Source organism: Gracilinanus agilis, chromosome 4 (assembly GCF_016433145.1).
Source record: "Gracilinanus agilis isolate LMUSP501 chromosome 4, AgileGrace, whole genome shotgun sequence".
Taxonomy (NCBI): domain Eukaryota; kingdom Metazoa; phylum Chordata; class Mammalia; order Didelphimorphia; family Didelphidae; genus Gracilinanus; species Gracilinanus agilis.
The window spans coordinates 2,376,091-2,389,737 of NC_058133.1; the positions used below are offsets into that span (position 1 = coordinate 2,376,091).

Sequence of the window (13,647 nt, forward strand, 5' to 3'; positions counted from 1 at the left end):
TTAGTGATCCTTAGATGATGTGAACTTAAAAGAAAAAAAATATGTTCCTCCAACCACAACGTGAACACAATATCCATCCTTCCCTCCCTCCATCCTGCCATCCCTCCATCCCTCAGTCCATCCATTCCTTCATCCCTCCCACCATCCCTCCATCCTTCCATGCCCTTCTCTAACCCACCTTTTCTGGCTTGGGGTCTAGGAAGCGGCTAGTATTTCCTGATGACATTTTCTCTAGTTGAGAGGCTGACTTAGACAGTCAGTAGGTGTCAGACAGGACTTGAACTCTGATCCTCCTTCCTTTGAGGCTGGCTCTCTAGCTCCTGCCCTCTCGCAGCCTTTACCCCTGCCTTCTCTCTGCCTGCTCTTGGCATTGCTGGGCAGTATGGAAACCAACCTGTGTCCTGAAGGTACCGGATGAGCGCAGACTCTGATGGGGTCCAACAAGATGCAAAGGCTCTGTGTGGGGAGTCGGCAGCAAACCTCTGCAGAGGACCAGCCTTGCCAAGGGCAGAAAAGTACCTCACCTGAAAGTAGACCCCCGAACATGACCTTTGGCTTGGGCCATGGCACATGTCAGTGTCAAATCGGAGGCTCATCAATCCGGAGCTGGAAGGGACGTTAGAGATGGCTTAGTCCAACTCCTTCTTTTACAGGAGAGGAAAGGTCCATAGGGGGAGATAGTGGTGCCTAATAACTCCTTACCGTTGTTGCCATTGTTGGAAGTGGCAGAGCTAGGATTTGAATTCAGATCCTGGTTCTTTAAGTTCGGCATCCTTTCCCCTCTACCGCATTGGTTACGGCTACAACTAGGCATCCTTTTACATAGAAAATATTCAGTACTTGGTTTGAGGGGGAGGGTGGCATAGAGATAGATGACAGTCCCATGGCAGGGGGAAGATAGTCAGTCCGGAAGGTCCTACTCTCCAGAGGTTGGGATAGGGACAAGGAGGGCTCTGATTGAGGGGTGTCTCACAGCGGTGAGCAGGGGGCAGAGCCTGGCAAAGGAGTGGAGGACCACCATTGGGTGGGTGCATGTATCCCAATGTCAGCTCCCTGGGGCAAAGTCCAGAGATTCCCCCCCCCCATACTACCAGCCTACCAATGGCAAAGAAACTTGTAGATCTTCTTCTTTGAACCCTTTGCCAAGACTGAGCAATCGCCAGGGAGCAAAGACTGGGCTAAAGACCCAACTTAATGAGAAAGGGGGAAAGGAGGGTTGGAGGCTGTAGAGCTTAGGAGCCCAGGACCATAGATGATAAATCAAGATGGAGACTGGACACCCTCACCCTAGCCCGGGGACTTCCACTGCAGCCTCCAAAGGCTTCCACCCCAGAGAGTCACTTAACTGCCTCTCAGGAAGTTTACTCTCCCAATTCCGAAAGGAAAGAGGAACCAGAGAGCCCTCTCCAGCCCCCGGCCTTCCTTTTTATCCCCTCTTGACACTCCTTGGAAGGCTTCTCTCTGTGTTCCCCCCGTGAGCCAGCCAGATAACCACCTCTATAGTTACAAACCTTTTCTTTCCTCTTTTCCTGAATTTCTACAAGGCTGTGCTTCCACGCCGTGGGGAAATGTCTTTGACGTGCAGCCGTGTATGGCTGTTCTGTGTCTGTGTCCATTGCACCGTGAGAGAGCTGACCAAAAATAAAGTGAACAACGAATCATAAGAGCTCATCTTTACTTTTTTTAACCCTTAACTTCTGTGTATTGGCTCCTGGGTGGAAGAGTGGTCAGGGTGGGCCATGGGGGTCAAGTGACTTGCCCAGGGTCACCTGGCTGGGAAGTGTCTGAGGCCGGATTTGAACCCAGGACCTCCCGTCTCTAGGCCTGGCTCTCCATCCACTGAGCTACCCAGCTGCCCCCAAGAGCTCATCTTTAAATAGGGCTTTACATACATGATCTCATTTGGTGCACACAGGTCTATGATGTAGGTACCATTATCATTCCCAGTTTACAGATAAGGCAACTGAGGCTCAGAGAGCTGAAGCAGCTTGTCTGACCAGAGCTCTCAGTGGATGAGAAGGGTGGGTCAAGCTGGTGGATCCTGGCATTTTGGACTTCGAGCTGGGGGTTCCTTCGAGGTCCATCTTCATTTTACAGATGAGATACAGCCAGGGGGGTTCCCCGACTTCCCTGTGCTCTCGGGTGATGACAGTCAGGACTCAAATGGAGCCTTTGGGCTCCCGATCCGAGGTCCTTTCCCCGGCACCACAAACACCAGCCTGGATCCTGAAAGAAAAAGAGCACGGAACGGCGAAAAGAGGAGCTCGGCTCTGAGTCGGATGCCAGTAATTAAGCAAATAAAAATGTTTGCAGTCTCCCGTTCAATGGCATTAATGCTGACTGTGGAGCAAACTAATCAGATCTGAGCGTTTCGCCAAAAACGATGGCTGCCATGTGCCAGCGGGATTCGTGATGGAGTCACGGATTAAGCCCATCTGTCTCTTCTCTGCTCCTTGCCTCCTCCTCTCCGAAGAAGAAGCCGGGAGCGTTTGTGGGCATCCTTTCCCTTCCTCCTCCTGGAGAGGCCTGCCCTAGAATAATGAAGGGAAAAGAAAAAAGGAGTCCAAAGCCGACCCAGCCCCAAGTGCCCCCCTACCCGTCCTGGATGCCCTCGTCCCGTCTAGCTGCACTTGGGCTTCTGACCTCCCCACCCAACTAAGAGAGCTTTTCCCCAGCTCAGGACGGAATGGAGGTGCCTTCTCGGATGTCTTCACTGGGCGCCGGCTGGGCCCTGATGACTTTGTTGTCAAATTTCTCCAAGAAACCGAAGAACGCGGTGGTCGCTTTAAAGGCGCCCCCTCCCCCCCGGCCCCCCTTCAGCCCCCCCCCAGCCCATTCTCAGATGAGACCTGGAAACTCTAGGCCATGCTTATTCCTCAGAGAACAGACTTCCCGGAGGCCTGTCACCTCTCCGATTTAAATTCGATATTCCCTAATCTGGGCCAGGGAGGAAAGGGGCTGAGTGGGCTGAGCAATCGATAGGGGAGAGGACCGTGTCTGTGCCCCCTGCCAGTCATGGGGAGCCCCCAGGACACCCCGAGTGAACGCTGCCTGGAGAGAATGTTTTCAGAGCGTGGGTGGGCTTTGCTCCTTCCACGTCCTCCTCATCCCTCTCACATGACATTTCCTATTCTTGTCATCGTTTTCTCCCTGGAGCCAGCAGTGACTGACATGGGACCTCCTCTTGACTTGTCAGGAGTGATTTCACAGAGATTCCCCCCTCCCTGCTCCCCCCCGAGGCCCTGTTAAAGCTTTTCTTCCCTTCATTTAACTTCCAGACCTGAGTCCGTCTGGGGAACTTGGGCCCTGGGGAACATCTCTTGTTGGAATCTCACACTGGACTGGCACTGCCTCCTGGGCGCCCTTAACTTACGGTGCCAGAGTGGCTCCGCCGAGGCCCTGGGGCAGTCCTCCGCCAGCAAAGGCTTCCTGGCTTTGGGGAAGTCCCAGGAAATGAGGGCTTCGGTTTGTTTTTCTTCTCTGGCTTGGTTCCTGGACAAGGAAGGTTGCCTTGAGTTTTAGGCCCAAACTTGACCAGAACGTGACTTTCTGCTTCCCAGAGTCGAGGCCTCTGGCATCTCCCGGAGGCCCAGGGGCAGTCCAGGCTCGGCAGCAGCTTGAGACCGGGGCGGGAAGGTCGGCTCATGCCCAAGTCTCAAGTCCAACCAACAAAGAAATTCCCGAAGAACGAGGGAAGCCGTCGGATAAGTCACCGCGTCCACGAGCAATCGCGGCTTCTTCCATGTGGGCTCGTTGACTTGTGCCAGAGACGCGCCCAGGTTCGCTCTGAGGCTGGACTTCTGCAAAGCTGGCAGTTGATGGTGAATGAGCACAAGGAAAGACTTGTCGTGGCCAGCTCCGAGCGATCCCTTCCCTGTCACGGCCCACTCTGTGCTCCCACGTCCCGTGAAGAGCCACGGCGAAGGGGCCGTCTGGAAAGAGCTCAGGCTCCACCGGAACCTACCCAGAGCGATGCCAAACGCCTTGACATCAGCGCGTGGGAAAAATGCATCGTGAGAAACAAATCTTGGCTTCGGTTCCTCCGATTTAAGTCTGCTAATGAAATAAGAGGCGGAAACTCGCAGAGTCACGACCCAGATAAAAGGGAGCATCGCTTTTCCATGGGGCAGGGACACGTCGGTGCTGGCCCCATTTCCACTCTCCGTCCTATAACAAAGGTAAGTGAACGTCTCCCCAAGTGGATGGGCGTCTGTAGATGTCGCTCTGTGTATACGTTGGTCAGTCAGTCAACAAACCTTTAGGAAGCGCCTATTCTTTGACGCCGGCACTCTGCTAAGTGCCAAGAATACAAACAGAAATGAGGCGAAGGACAGACCCTGACCCTGAGGAGCTTAGGATTTAATGGGAGAGGACAGCACCCAAAGGAAAGTGAAAAACTCGGGAGAGGTGACACCCAATGGGTGTGTGTGTACACAGAGTGTCCCCAAAGTCGTGGCGTACTTGGATTCTCTTCAAGCTTTGGGACAGCCTCTTTGGGTGCCTGCTTCCACCACCCTCCTATGGCCACTGGAGCATGTTGTTCTCGCCCTCCTGTTCCACTTGCACCCGAGGGGAGCCATGCCTTCAGACAGACGGCTGGCCCATCAGCTACCCTCAAACTGATTTAGCCCATCGTTGAGAGGGTTTAATGGGGGTGGCGGGCTCTAGCTTCTCGGAGCCACAGGTGGACACCCAAGGTCGATGAGCAGCCCTGAAAGGGGTTCAGCAAACCTTCCTGCCCGAGGTGCTGCTCCTCCCCCAACCCCCAAACACCCCAATACACATGGACGCAATACGTAAAGCATCCATGGACTGCACACATACGCGGGATATCTTGGGGCAGGAGAGAGCACCAGTAAGTCGCAGATGAGGAAAAGCTTCCAATGTGACCCATGAAATGAGCCTTAAAGGAAGTTAGAAATTCTTAAAGGTAGAATTCTTAATTCTTAAATGAATTCTTCCTTCTTAAAGGAAAGGGAAGGCCATTCCAGGCCTGGGATACAGCCCAAGAAAAGGAGGGCAGGTCAAACACGGCGTGTACCCAACACCTCATGCCATATACCACGGTCAAGGCAGAATGGAGACATGATCAGTTTTTAGATTTTTACTTTATTTCTCCCCAATTACATGTAAAAACAGTTTCCAATATTTTCTGAAGAAAATTGAATCTTGAATTCTCTCCCACTCTGTCTCTCTCCTCACCAACTATCCACTGCCCTTGAGAGTAAGCAATCTCATACAGATTTTACATGTGCAATCATGTGAAACATTTTCCCATAATAATCCTCTTATGGAAGGACACTGAAATAGAAAAAAAATAAGAAAATGAAAAAAGGTTGCTTTGATCCGGTTTCAAACTCAGTTCCTTTCCTCTGGCTAGAGATGACATTTTTGATCTTGAGTCCTTAGGGACCGTTTCGCATCATTGTACTGCTGAGGATAGCTGTTATTCCCAGTTGTTCATCATATAGCATTCTTGTCACTGATCAATGTTCTCCTGGTTCTGCTTATTTCAGTCTGCTTCAGTTCACTTAAGTCTTTCCATGTTTTTCTGAGCTCCCCCTCCTTGTCATTTCTTATAGCAAAATAATATTCCATTACAATCATATGCCATAATTGACTCAGCCATTCCTCAATTGGTGGGTGTCTCCTCACTTTCCAAATCTTCCTCCTCCCCACCAAAAAGGGGTGCTTTAAATATTTTTGTACATATAGGTCCTTCCCCTTTATGGTCTTTTATCCCTTTGGGATACAAACCTACTGATGGTATTGCTGGGTCAAAGGGTATGCACTATTTTACAGCCCTTTGGGCATCAGTCCAAATTTCTCTCCTGAATGATTGAATCAGTTCACAACTCCCCACAATGCATTCCTGCCTCAGCTTTCCCACATCCCCTCCAAGTTTTGTCATTTTCCTTTTCTGTCATAATACCAATCTGATGGGTGGGGGTGGTACCCAGAGTTTTAATTTCAAATTCTCCAATTAATAGTGATTTTGAGCATTTTTGCTTAATTATAGAGAGCTTTAATTGCTTTTTCTGAGAACAACTGCCTGTTCATATCCTTTTACCATGTATCAATTGGGGAATGACTTGTATTCTTATACATTTAACTCATTTCACTACATATATGAGAAATGAGGTTTTTATCAGAGAGGCTTGTAACACATTTTTGCACCATTCTGATTACTGTGTATTACTCACCACCCTATTTATCCCCTGTCTAATTTCTGGCCTCCACCTTCCACAATTTGCTCTCTTTTCTATCAGACCCATTCCCCTTCTCTTATCCCCTTCCTCTCCTATTTTCCTATTGGGTTAGATAGTTTTCTAGAGACCAGCTAGGTGGCTCAGTGGATAGAGAGCCAGGCCTAAGGTTGGGAGGAACTGGGTTCAAATCTGGCCTCAGATACTTCCTAGCTGGGTGACTCTGGGCAAGTCACTTAACCCCCATTGCCTAACCATTACTACTTCTTCTGCCTTAGAAACAATACAGAGTATTGATTCTAGACAAAGGTAAGGGTTTTAAAAAAAAGACAAGTTTTTTATACCCAATTGATTGTGCATGTTCTTCTCTCAATGAGCCAATTTTGTTGAGAGAAAGTTTCCCATACTCTCCTCCCCACCTCCCCCATCTTCCTCTCCACTGTGAACACTTCCCTGGCTCTTTTATGTGCAATAATTTACCCCATTCTATTTTCCCCTTCCCCCTCCTCTTGATCCATTCTTTTATCATGCCTTAATTTTATTTTATCTTTTGCAGTATCCCATTGTATTCAACTCACACCCTTGCCCTCTGTCTATGTAAACTCCTTCTAACTTCACTAATAATGACAATGTTCTTTGGCATTACAAGAGTCATCTCCCTATATAGTGATGCATACAATTTAACTTTATTGAATATCTTTTGATTCTCTTTCCTGTTTACTTTTTTATGGTTCTCTTGAATCTTGTTTTAAGGGTCCAATTTTCCATTCAGCTCCAGTCTTTTGATCAGAAATATTTGAAAGTCCTCTGTTTTATTGAATACCCATTTTTGTCCGTTAAAGGATTATGTTCAGTTTTGTGGGGTAAGTGATTCTTGGTTGAAGTACTCCTTTGCCCTCTGAAATACCATATTCCAGGCCCTCTAGTCCTTTAATGTAAAAGCTAAGTCTTGAGTGTGACTCCACAATATTTGAATTGCTCCTTTTTGTCTAGTTTCAATATTTTCTCCTTAACCTGAAAATTTCAGAATTTTACTATAATATTCCTGGAAATTATCCTTTGGGGATCTCTTTCAGATGATTGGTAGATTCTTTCCATTTCTATTTTGTCCTCTGGTTCAGGAATATTAGGGCAGTTTTCTTCGATGATTTCTTGAAAGATTATATCTAAGCTCTTTTTTTGATCATGGCATTCAGGTAGTCCAGTAATTATTAAATTATCTCTCCTAGATTTATTTTCTAGGTCAGTTGCTTTTCCAATGAGATATTTCACATTTTCTTCGATTATTTCATTCTTTTGACTTTGAATTTTTCTTGATGTCTCATGGAGTCATTAGCTTCCATTTGCTTAATTCTAATTGTTAAGGCATGATTTTCTCAAGCAAGCTTTTGTAACTCCTTTTCCATTTGGCCAGTTCTACTTTCTAAAGAGCTCTTTTCCTTGGTAAATTTGTCTATTTCTTTTTCCCAGAGGCTAATTCTACTTTTTAAGAAATTCTTCTCTTCTTTGGATTTTTGTGCCTCTTTTGCCACTTTGCCTACTATATTTTTTAAAATGTAAATTTCTTCTGTATTGTTTTGTGCCTCTTTTATCAAGCTATTAACTCTTTTTTCATGATTTTCCTGTATCACTCTCATTTCTTTTCCCAATTTTTCTTTCTCCTTTTTTATTTGATTTAAAAAATCCTTTTTGATCTCCTCCGTTAATTTTTTTGTCTTGAGAGCAATTAATACTTTTCTTGGAGGCTTTGAATGTAGCAGTATTGACTTTGTTGTCTTCTGAGTTTAGATTTACCCTGTCACCAAAATAACTTCCCATGTTGAGTTTCTTTTTTGTTGTTGTTGCTGTTTGCTTATTTTCCTGACTTCGTTTCTTTTAGTTTAAAAACTGTTAGAATTGGGCTCTGTAATTGAGTAAAGGGAACACTGTTCCAAGCTTCATGTTTTTTGTGTAGCTGCCTTCAGAGCTGCTTTCAGTTCTTCCAATGGGGTATGATGAAAGGAGAGGTTGTTTAATACTCTTCCTGCCTATGCTATTGTCTGTGAGTAATCCCAAACACTTTTACCCCCTCAAAAATGTGAAAAGGTTCCCCTGCTCCCCTGTAGCTACAAGAGCTGGTGTGTGCTGGTGCTCTTTTGCCCCCATGATTGCATCCCAGGACTGCAATCTTTTTTTTTTTATTTTTTGCCTATGGACAATATGCCAAGAGTCTTGCACCCAGAGCCAGAAAAGGCACCTCTGCAATTGCCTTCTGAGCAGTTGTTTGACCTCCTTTACTATCTGTGGCTGAGAGTACTGGAAGTCTTGGTTGCTGCTTCAGTTGTGTCCAAGGCCTGTTGCCTTGATGGGGCTGGCTCTAGCACACCGTGTTCCATGGTCACCCTGGTGCACTAGATCCCTCATGCTGGCCTTCTAAATTGTTTGGGGCTGAAAAATTACTTCATCTCCTTTCTTGTGAGTTATGCTGCTTCAGAATTTGTTTTGAGGCATTGTATCATTGCTTTTTGGAGGAAAATTTGGTAGAAATCAGATGGGTCCCTGAACCTTCTCATCCATCTTGGCTTTGCCCCATGTGATTTAGAAATAAAGGGTGAAACCATATACAAATAAGAGGAGCATAGAATAGTTTATATGTCAGCTCTATGGATAAGGGAGGCATTTATATCCAGGTAAGACATAGAAACATTATGAAACATAAAACAGGTAACTTTGACCAAATTAAATTAAAAAGATTTTGCACAAACAAAACCAATGCAACCAAGATTAGAAGGGAAACAACAAACTGGGGGGGGGGAATGTTATAGCAAATGTCTTTGACAAAGACCTCATTTCTCAAACATATAGATAACTGAATCAAATATACAAAAATATAAAGCATTCCCCAAATGATAGGTGATCAAAGGATATGAACAGATAATTAATTCTCAGATAAAGAAACTAAAATAATCTCTAGCCATATAGAAATGCTCCAAGTCACTATTAATTAGAGAAATGCAAATTAAAACAACTCTGAGTTACCATCTCACACCAATCAGATTGACTAACCTGACAAAAAAGGAAAAGGATAAATGTGGGAGGGAATGTTGAAAAAACTGAGATACTAATACACTGATGGTGAACATGTGAAGTGATCCAACTATTCTGAAGAGTAATTTGGAACCAGGCCCAAATGGCCATCAAACTCTGCATCCCTTTGACTGAGCAATGCCGGGTCTGTATCCCAAAGAGATCAAAGATGGGGGGAAAGGACCTACATGGTCAAAAATATTTGCAGTAGCTTTTTTTTTTTAATTTTTTTTAAACCCTTAACTTATGTGTATTGACTTATAGGTGGAAGAGTGATAAGGGTAGGCAATGGGGGTCAAGTGACTTGCCCAGGGTCACACAGCTGGGAAGTGTCTGAGGCCGGATTTGAACCCAGGACCTCCCGTCTCTAGGCCTGGCTCTCCATCCACTGAGCTACCCAGCTGCCCCTGCAGTAGCTTTTTTGTGGAAACTGAAGACATGTCCATCGATTGAGTGATGGTTGAACAAGTTGTGGTGTATGATTGGACTGGAATATTAGTGTGACATAAGACGTGATGAACAAGATGATCCCCCACCAAAGCTGGAAAGATTTCTATAAAGGGATGCAAAGTGAAGTGAGCAGAACTGGGAGAACACTGTATAGAGGAACAGCAATAAAGTACAATGATCAACCGTGAATGATAACTATTATCAGCAATGCAAGGATCCAGGACAACTCCAAGGGACTCATGATGAAAAAGGCTCTCCACTGCCATGGAAGGAAGTGATGGAGACTGAGTACAGGTGGAAGCAGGCCATTTCCTCCAGGAACTTTTCTGCGGTGTGAGTGATAGGCATCTTCTGTCACAACACAGTGAACATGGAAATATATTGTATGATAACACATATGCATCCTATATCATATGACCTGCCTACTTCATGGATGTCCAGTGCTCTGGCTGCTGTAAAATCATCACTGCCTTCAGCCATGCACAAACTGCTTCTCCACTGTATTCTGTCCGTCTACTGGAATAAGGAGAAGGGGTGGGAGGGAGGGAGAGGAAATGGGTTGCGAAATATCAGAAAACAATTATTGAAAATTGTTATGACATGTAATCTGGGGGAATATGTGTGTGTATATACATACATACATATATACATACATACATGCATGCATACATACATATTTAAATGGCATGTAGAGTCTAGGGAGGAGAAGTTCAGAGGCCATTCATTTTCCCTCTCTTTTCAGGAATCTTACGCAAACATAAGAATGACAGTCAATCAGGGAAGAGAAATAAAGGCTAAATAATAATAAATAAAAAATATTCCCCATCCCGAGTGTTGTGCAAAACCTGAAATGGCACCACCTTACTGGGTTTTCTGTCCAGCAGAATTGGTGTGGAGACCCTCCACTGACACAATCTCCAAAGAGAATTTTCACAACGTCAGTAGTGGCCGCCAGTTCGTTGTTATTTGCTCCCTGGGCAGAACGGACGTTGAAGGGGGCCGTACGCATTTCATCGGAGCTCTAGAAACCTGGATGGTCGCCTCTACCCCCCAGTGGGCCCCGACAGAGCCATATGGCCTGGAGCTGCATCGAGATGGCTCCAATTCACCTTTGACTTTGGACTGAATTGATCTGCCAGCCTCTGCCTGTGAAGATGAATCTCAGAAGTGTTGGCAGTTCCAGTCACCTCCCTATGACTGATTTGTGGAGGAATCGCCAGATTCAGAGATACAACTCAAATTCAATTCATTTCAATTGCAAAAGTCGACTGAATATGCAGTTTGCCCAGCCCGGGTGAAGGACCTTCTGGGAAACCGAGGCCATGGATGATTCCTGCTGACCAGGAAGTTACGTTTCACGTGAACTTTCCGAAGCTCGGAGCCGGAAGAGATTTGGGAGAAGGAAGCTTAACCAGCCATTCTTGCCCTTGACAAATGGTGTCAAGTCAAGTTCTATGAGGCCCCTTTGACTGAGCTGCAGAGTATCTGGGTGGAGCTCATCCCAGGGCCAGCCGGGAGCTTCCATGGGAAGCCTCATTCTCAATTCCCTTTGCTAAATATAGACTATTTATTTCTGTGCTGCCCAAAGATTGTAACGCCTGCCAGCAAGATCTGAATTCAGCACCCAGAGCCAAAGCCCCGGTCACTGCACCCTAGTTAGGGTTCTGCCCAGAAGCCGTATAGTCTACCCACACCTATCTAAGGAGGAATTCTTTCTTGGCAAGTGGTCGTTTCCAGCCATGTCCTGTGTCGGCGGGGCTCACTCTTCTTAGCTCTGCTTTATACCAGGGTGAAACGTGCGTTTCTGCAACCTTTACCCAGTGCTTGTACGTCCCTCTTTGGACATCAAGCAGAACAAGCGCAGCCTTGCTTCCCTGCGATGTCCCCTCAGACGCCTGCAAAGCTCTCGAGCTCCTCGGAGTCTCCTTTGCCAGACCCAACGGGGCGGCATCCTTCCACGCTGGGCCCTCTTCAAATTCGACGTGTGGAGGAGACGTGAGTCACTCGAGATCATTAAAAGCATGAAGCAAGACGGTGCCATTCAACTAAGCACCAAAACCGACAGATTTCCTTCCCTCCACGGAAGCCCGGACGCTGCCGAATAACGAAGCGATGGATGAACCGTATATCGAACCCCTCCGAGGAGGCAGCCAAGAGCCCCGGTGGGCTCTCAGCCTTCCCGCGCTGCTCAAGATGCCGCGGCCCTCGACACCCAGGCTGAGTCTCCTGAAGCATTTTCACGGATGAGGGTCCCTCTCTGCCACATCTCCCGCACAGGCAGGACCTTCGGCCGCAGGGACGGACAGCAGGAGGCTCGGCATTGTAGAAGGAGCTCGTCAGGGTTTTCTTCTCTCCCGAGCTGATCGTCACAACTTGGGATGAATCCGCCATTTTGACATCGATTCCAATGACCGACGGCGGCCGCCCCGTGGCTGCTTCTCTCGCTGCTGTTGCCTGTAGTCTTCCCCACATTCCCCCAGGAAGTCCACTCAATGCGGCGACATCCTTGGTCTCGGCTGTCCGGCCAGCGTACTGCCACGCATTTCCCTAATGCATTGCTTGTGCCAGTTAGTCTCCCGGGTCATGTTCGTCTCATGAAATACGTGTTCGTTCACGTAAGGGTTAAGCGACATCGATGAGCTCTGGGGAGCCACCGCTGGGCCTTTTGTGGCTGGTGCAAACCATCCATCGACCACTTTCTATTAAGTTCTTACTGTGTGCCAGACCCTCGGCCGAGCCCTGGATACACTCCAAAGGGAAGAAGTGGCGGCCTTCAAAGGATTTAGAGATTCTAACAGAGGAAGCAGCCCACACCTGAGCAGGAATCTATAAGACACACACACTGGGCCAATGTGGTCTCAGATATATATAATGTATGTAATATATAGTATATGCTCTCCGCCATTTCCTTAGAGACTCTTGGATGGGGCAGGTCAACCTCTGCCTAGAATGACTCTCTCCTCCCAAAATCCCTCCCTTCCCACAAAATGCAGATCAAGCAGCAGCACATTCTACACGAAGGCCCTCTTTCTTTAACCCCTCACCTTCCGTCTTAGAATCAACGCCATGCACTGGTTCCAAGGCAGATGAGGGGTAAGGTTAGGCCATGGGGGTTCAGTGACTTGCCCAGGGTCACCCAGCTAGGAAGGGTCTAGGGTCAGATTTGAACCTGCCTCTAGCCCTGGCGCTCTATCCACTGAGCCACCTAGCTGCCCCCTTGAAGGCTCTCTTGGTGGCCGTGGGAGCGAGTGCCCTCCCTCTCGAGGGCCCGTGTTTGATGGGCACCGAGTGCTCCGCGTGCTGGTTCTGGGTGCAGATGTCGTCTCCCCAGGCAGGACGGGATTTCCTCCAGATCAGAGGCTGCTTCCTTTGTTCTCCTCCCCTAGAGCAGAGAGCCTGGCCCCGAGGGGCCGGGAGGAAGTGCCTGAGGACAGCCCGCTGCCACAGGGCTTGCCTATTGGTCGGTGCATCCCGTCATGCTCCGTCACTTCAGGGCTGCTCGCCTGACCCGGCTTGGCTTGGGACCCTCGGCCTCTGGCCACTCCATCGTGAGGCCATTCACTCCTATCTCTTTGGTCTCCGCTGGCTGCCCCCTTCTGGCTCCGCTCAGTAAGCCGGTAAGAACTTCTCCTGCTCCTTTGTAAGGCTGGCCGCGTCCTGGCTGCTGCTCGCCGGTGCTGGTTTTCCGGCTTTCCTTCTGCAATTTCTCTTCGGTGCAACTGAATTTCTTAACGGCGGGATCGGAGAGCCCGGTGGTAGCTGCCTCTCGGGGACCCCCTGGGCCCCTCTGGAGCATCCCGAAGTGGACGTGCTTCAGGCGTGTCTCCCTCCGAGGGGGCTCCCGGCGCGGCGGCCCTGAACTAACTCCGCCCAGCTGGAGAGAACTTGGCTTAAGGGCGGGGGACAAAGGGCCCGAGATGGCTCT

The 13,647-nt window shown here is 48.0% G+C and overlaps 1 protein-coding gene across 1 annotated transcript in view; it reads right to left on the reverse strand.

Annotated features, from left to right (window-relative positions):
• Positions 1 to 13,206: 13,206 nt before the first annotated feature.
• Positions 13,207 to 13,647, reverse strand: part of LHX8 (LIM homeobox 8) — a 22,450-nt gene continuing 22,009 nt past the window's right edge. The window contains exon 9 of the mRNA XM_044673529.1: positions 13,207 to 13,645. Within this exon, the coding sequence (XP_044529464.1) occupies positions 13,207 to 13,645 (439 nt within the window). The remainder of the gene's footprint in view (positions 13,646 to 13,647) is intronic.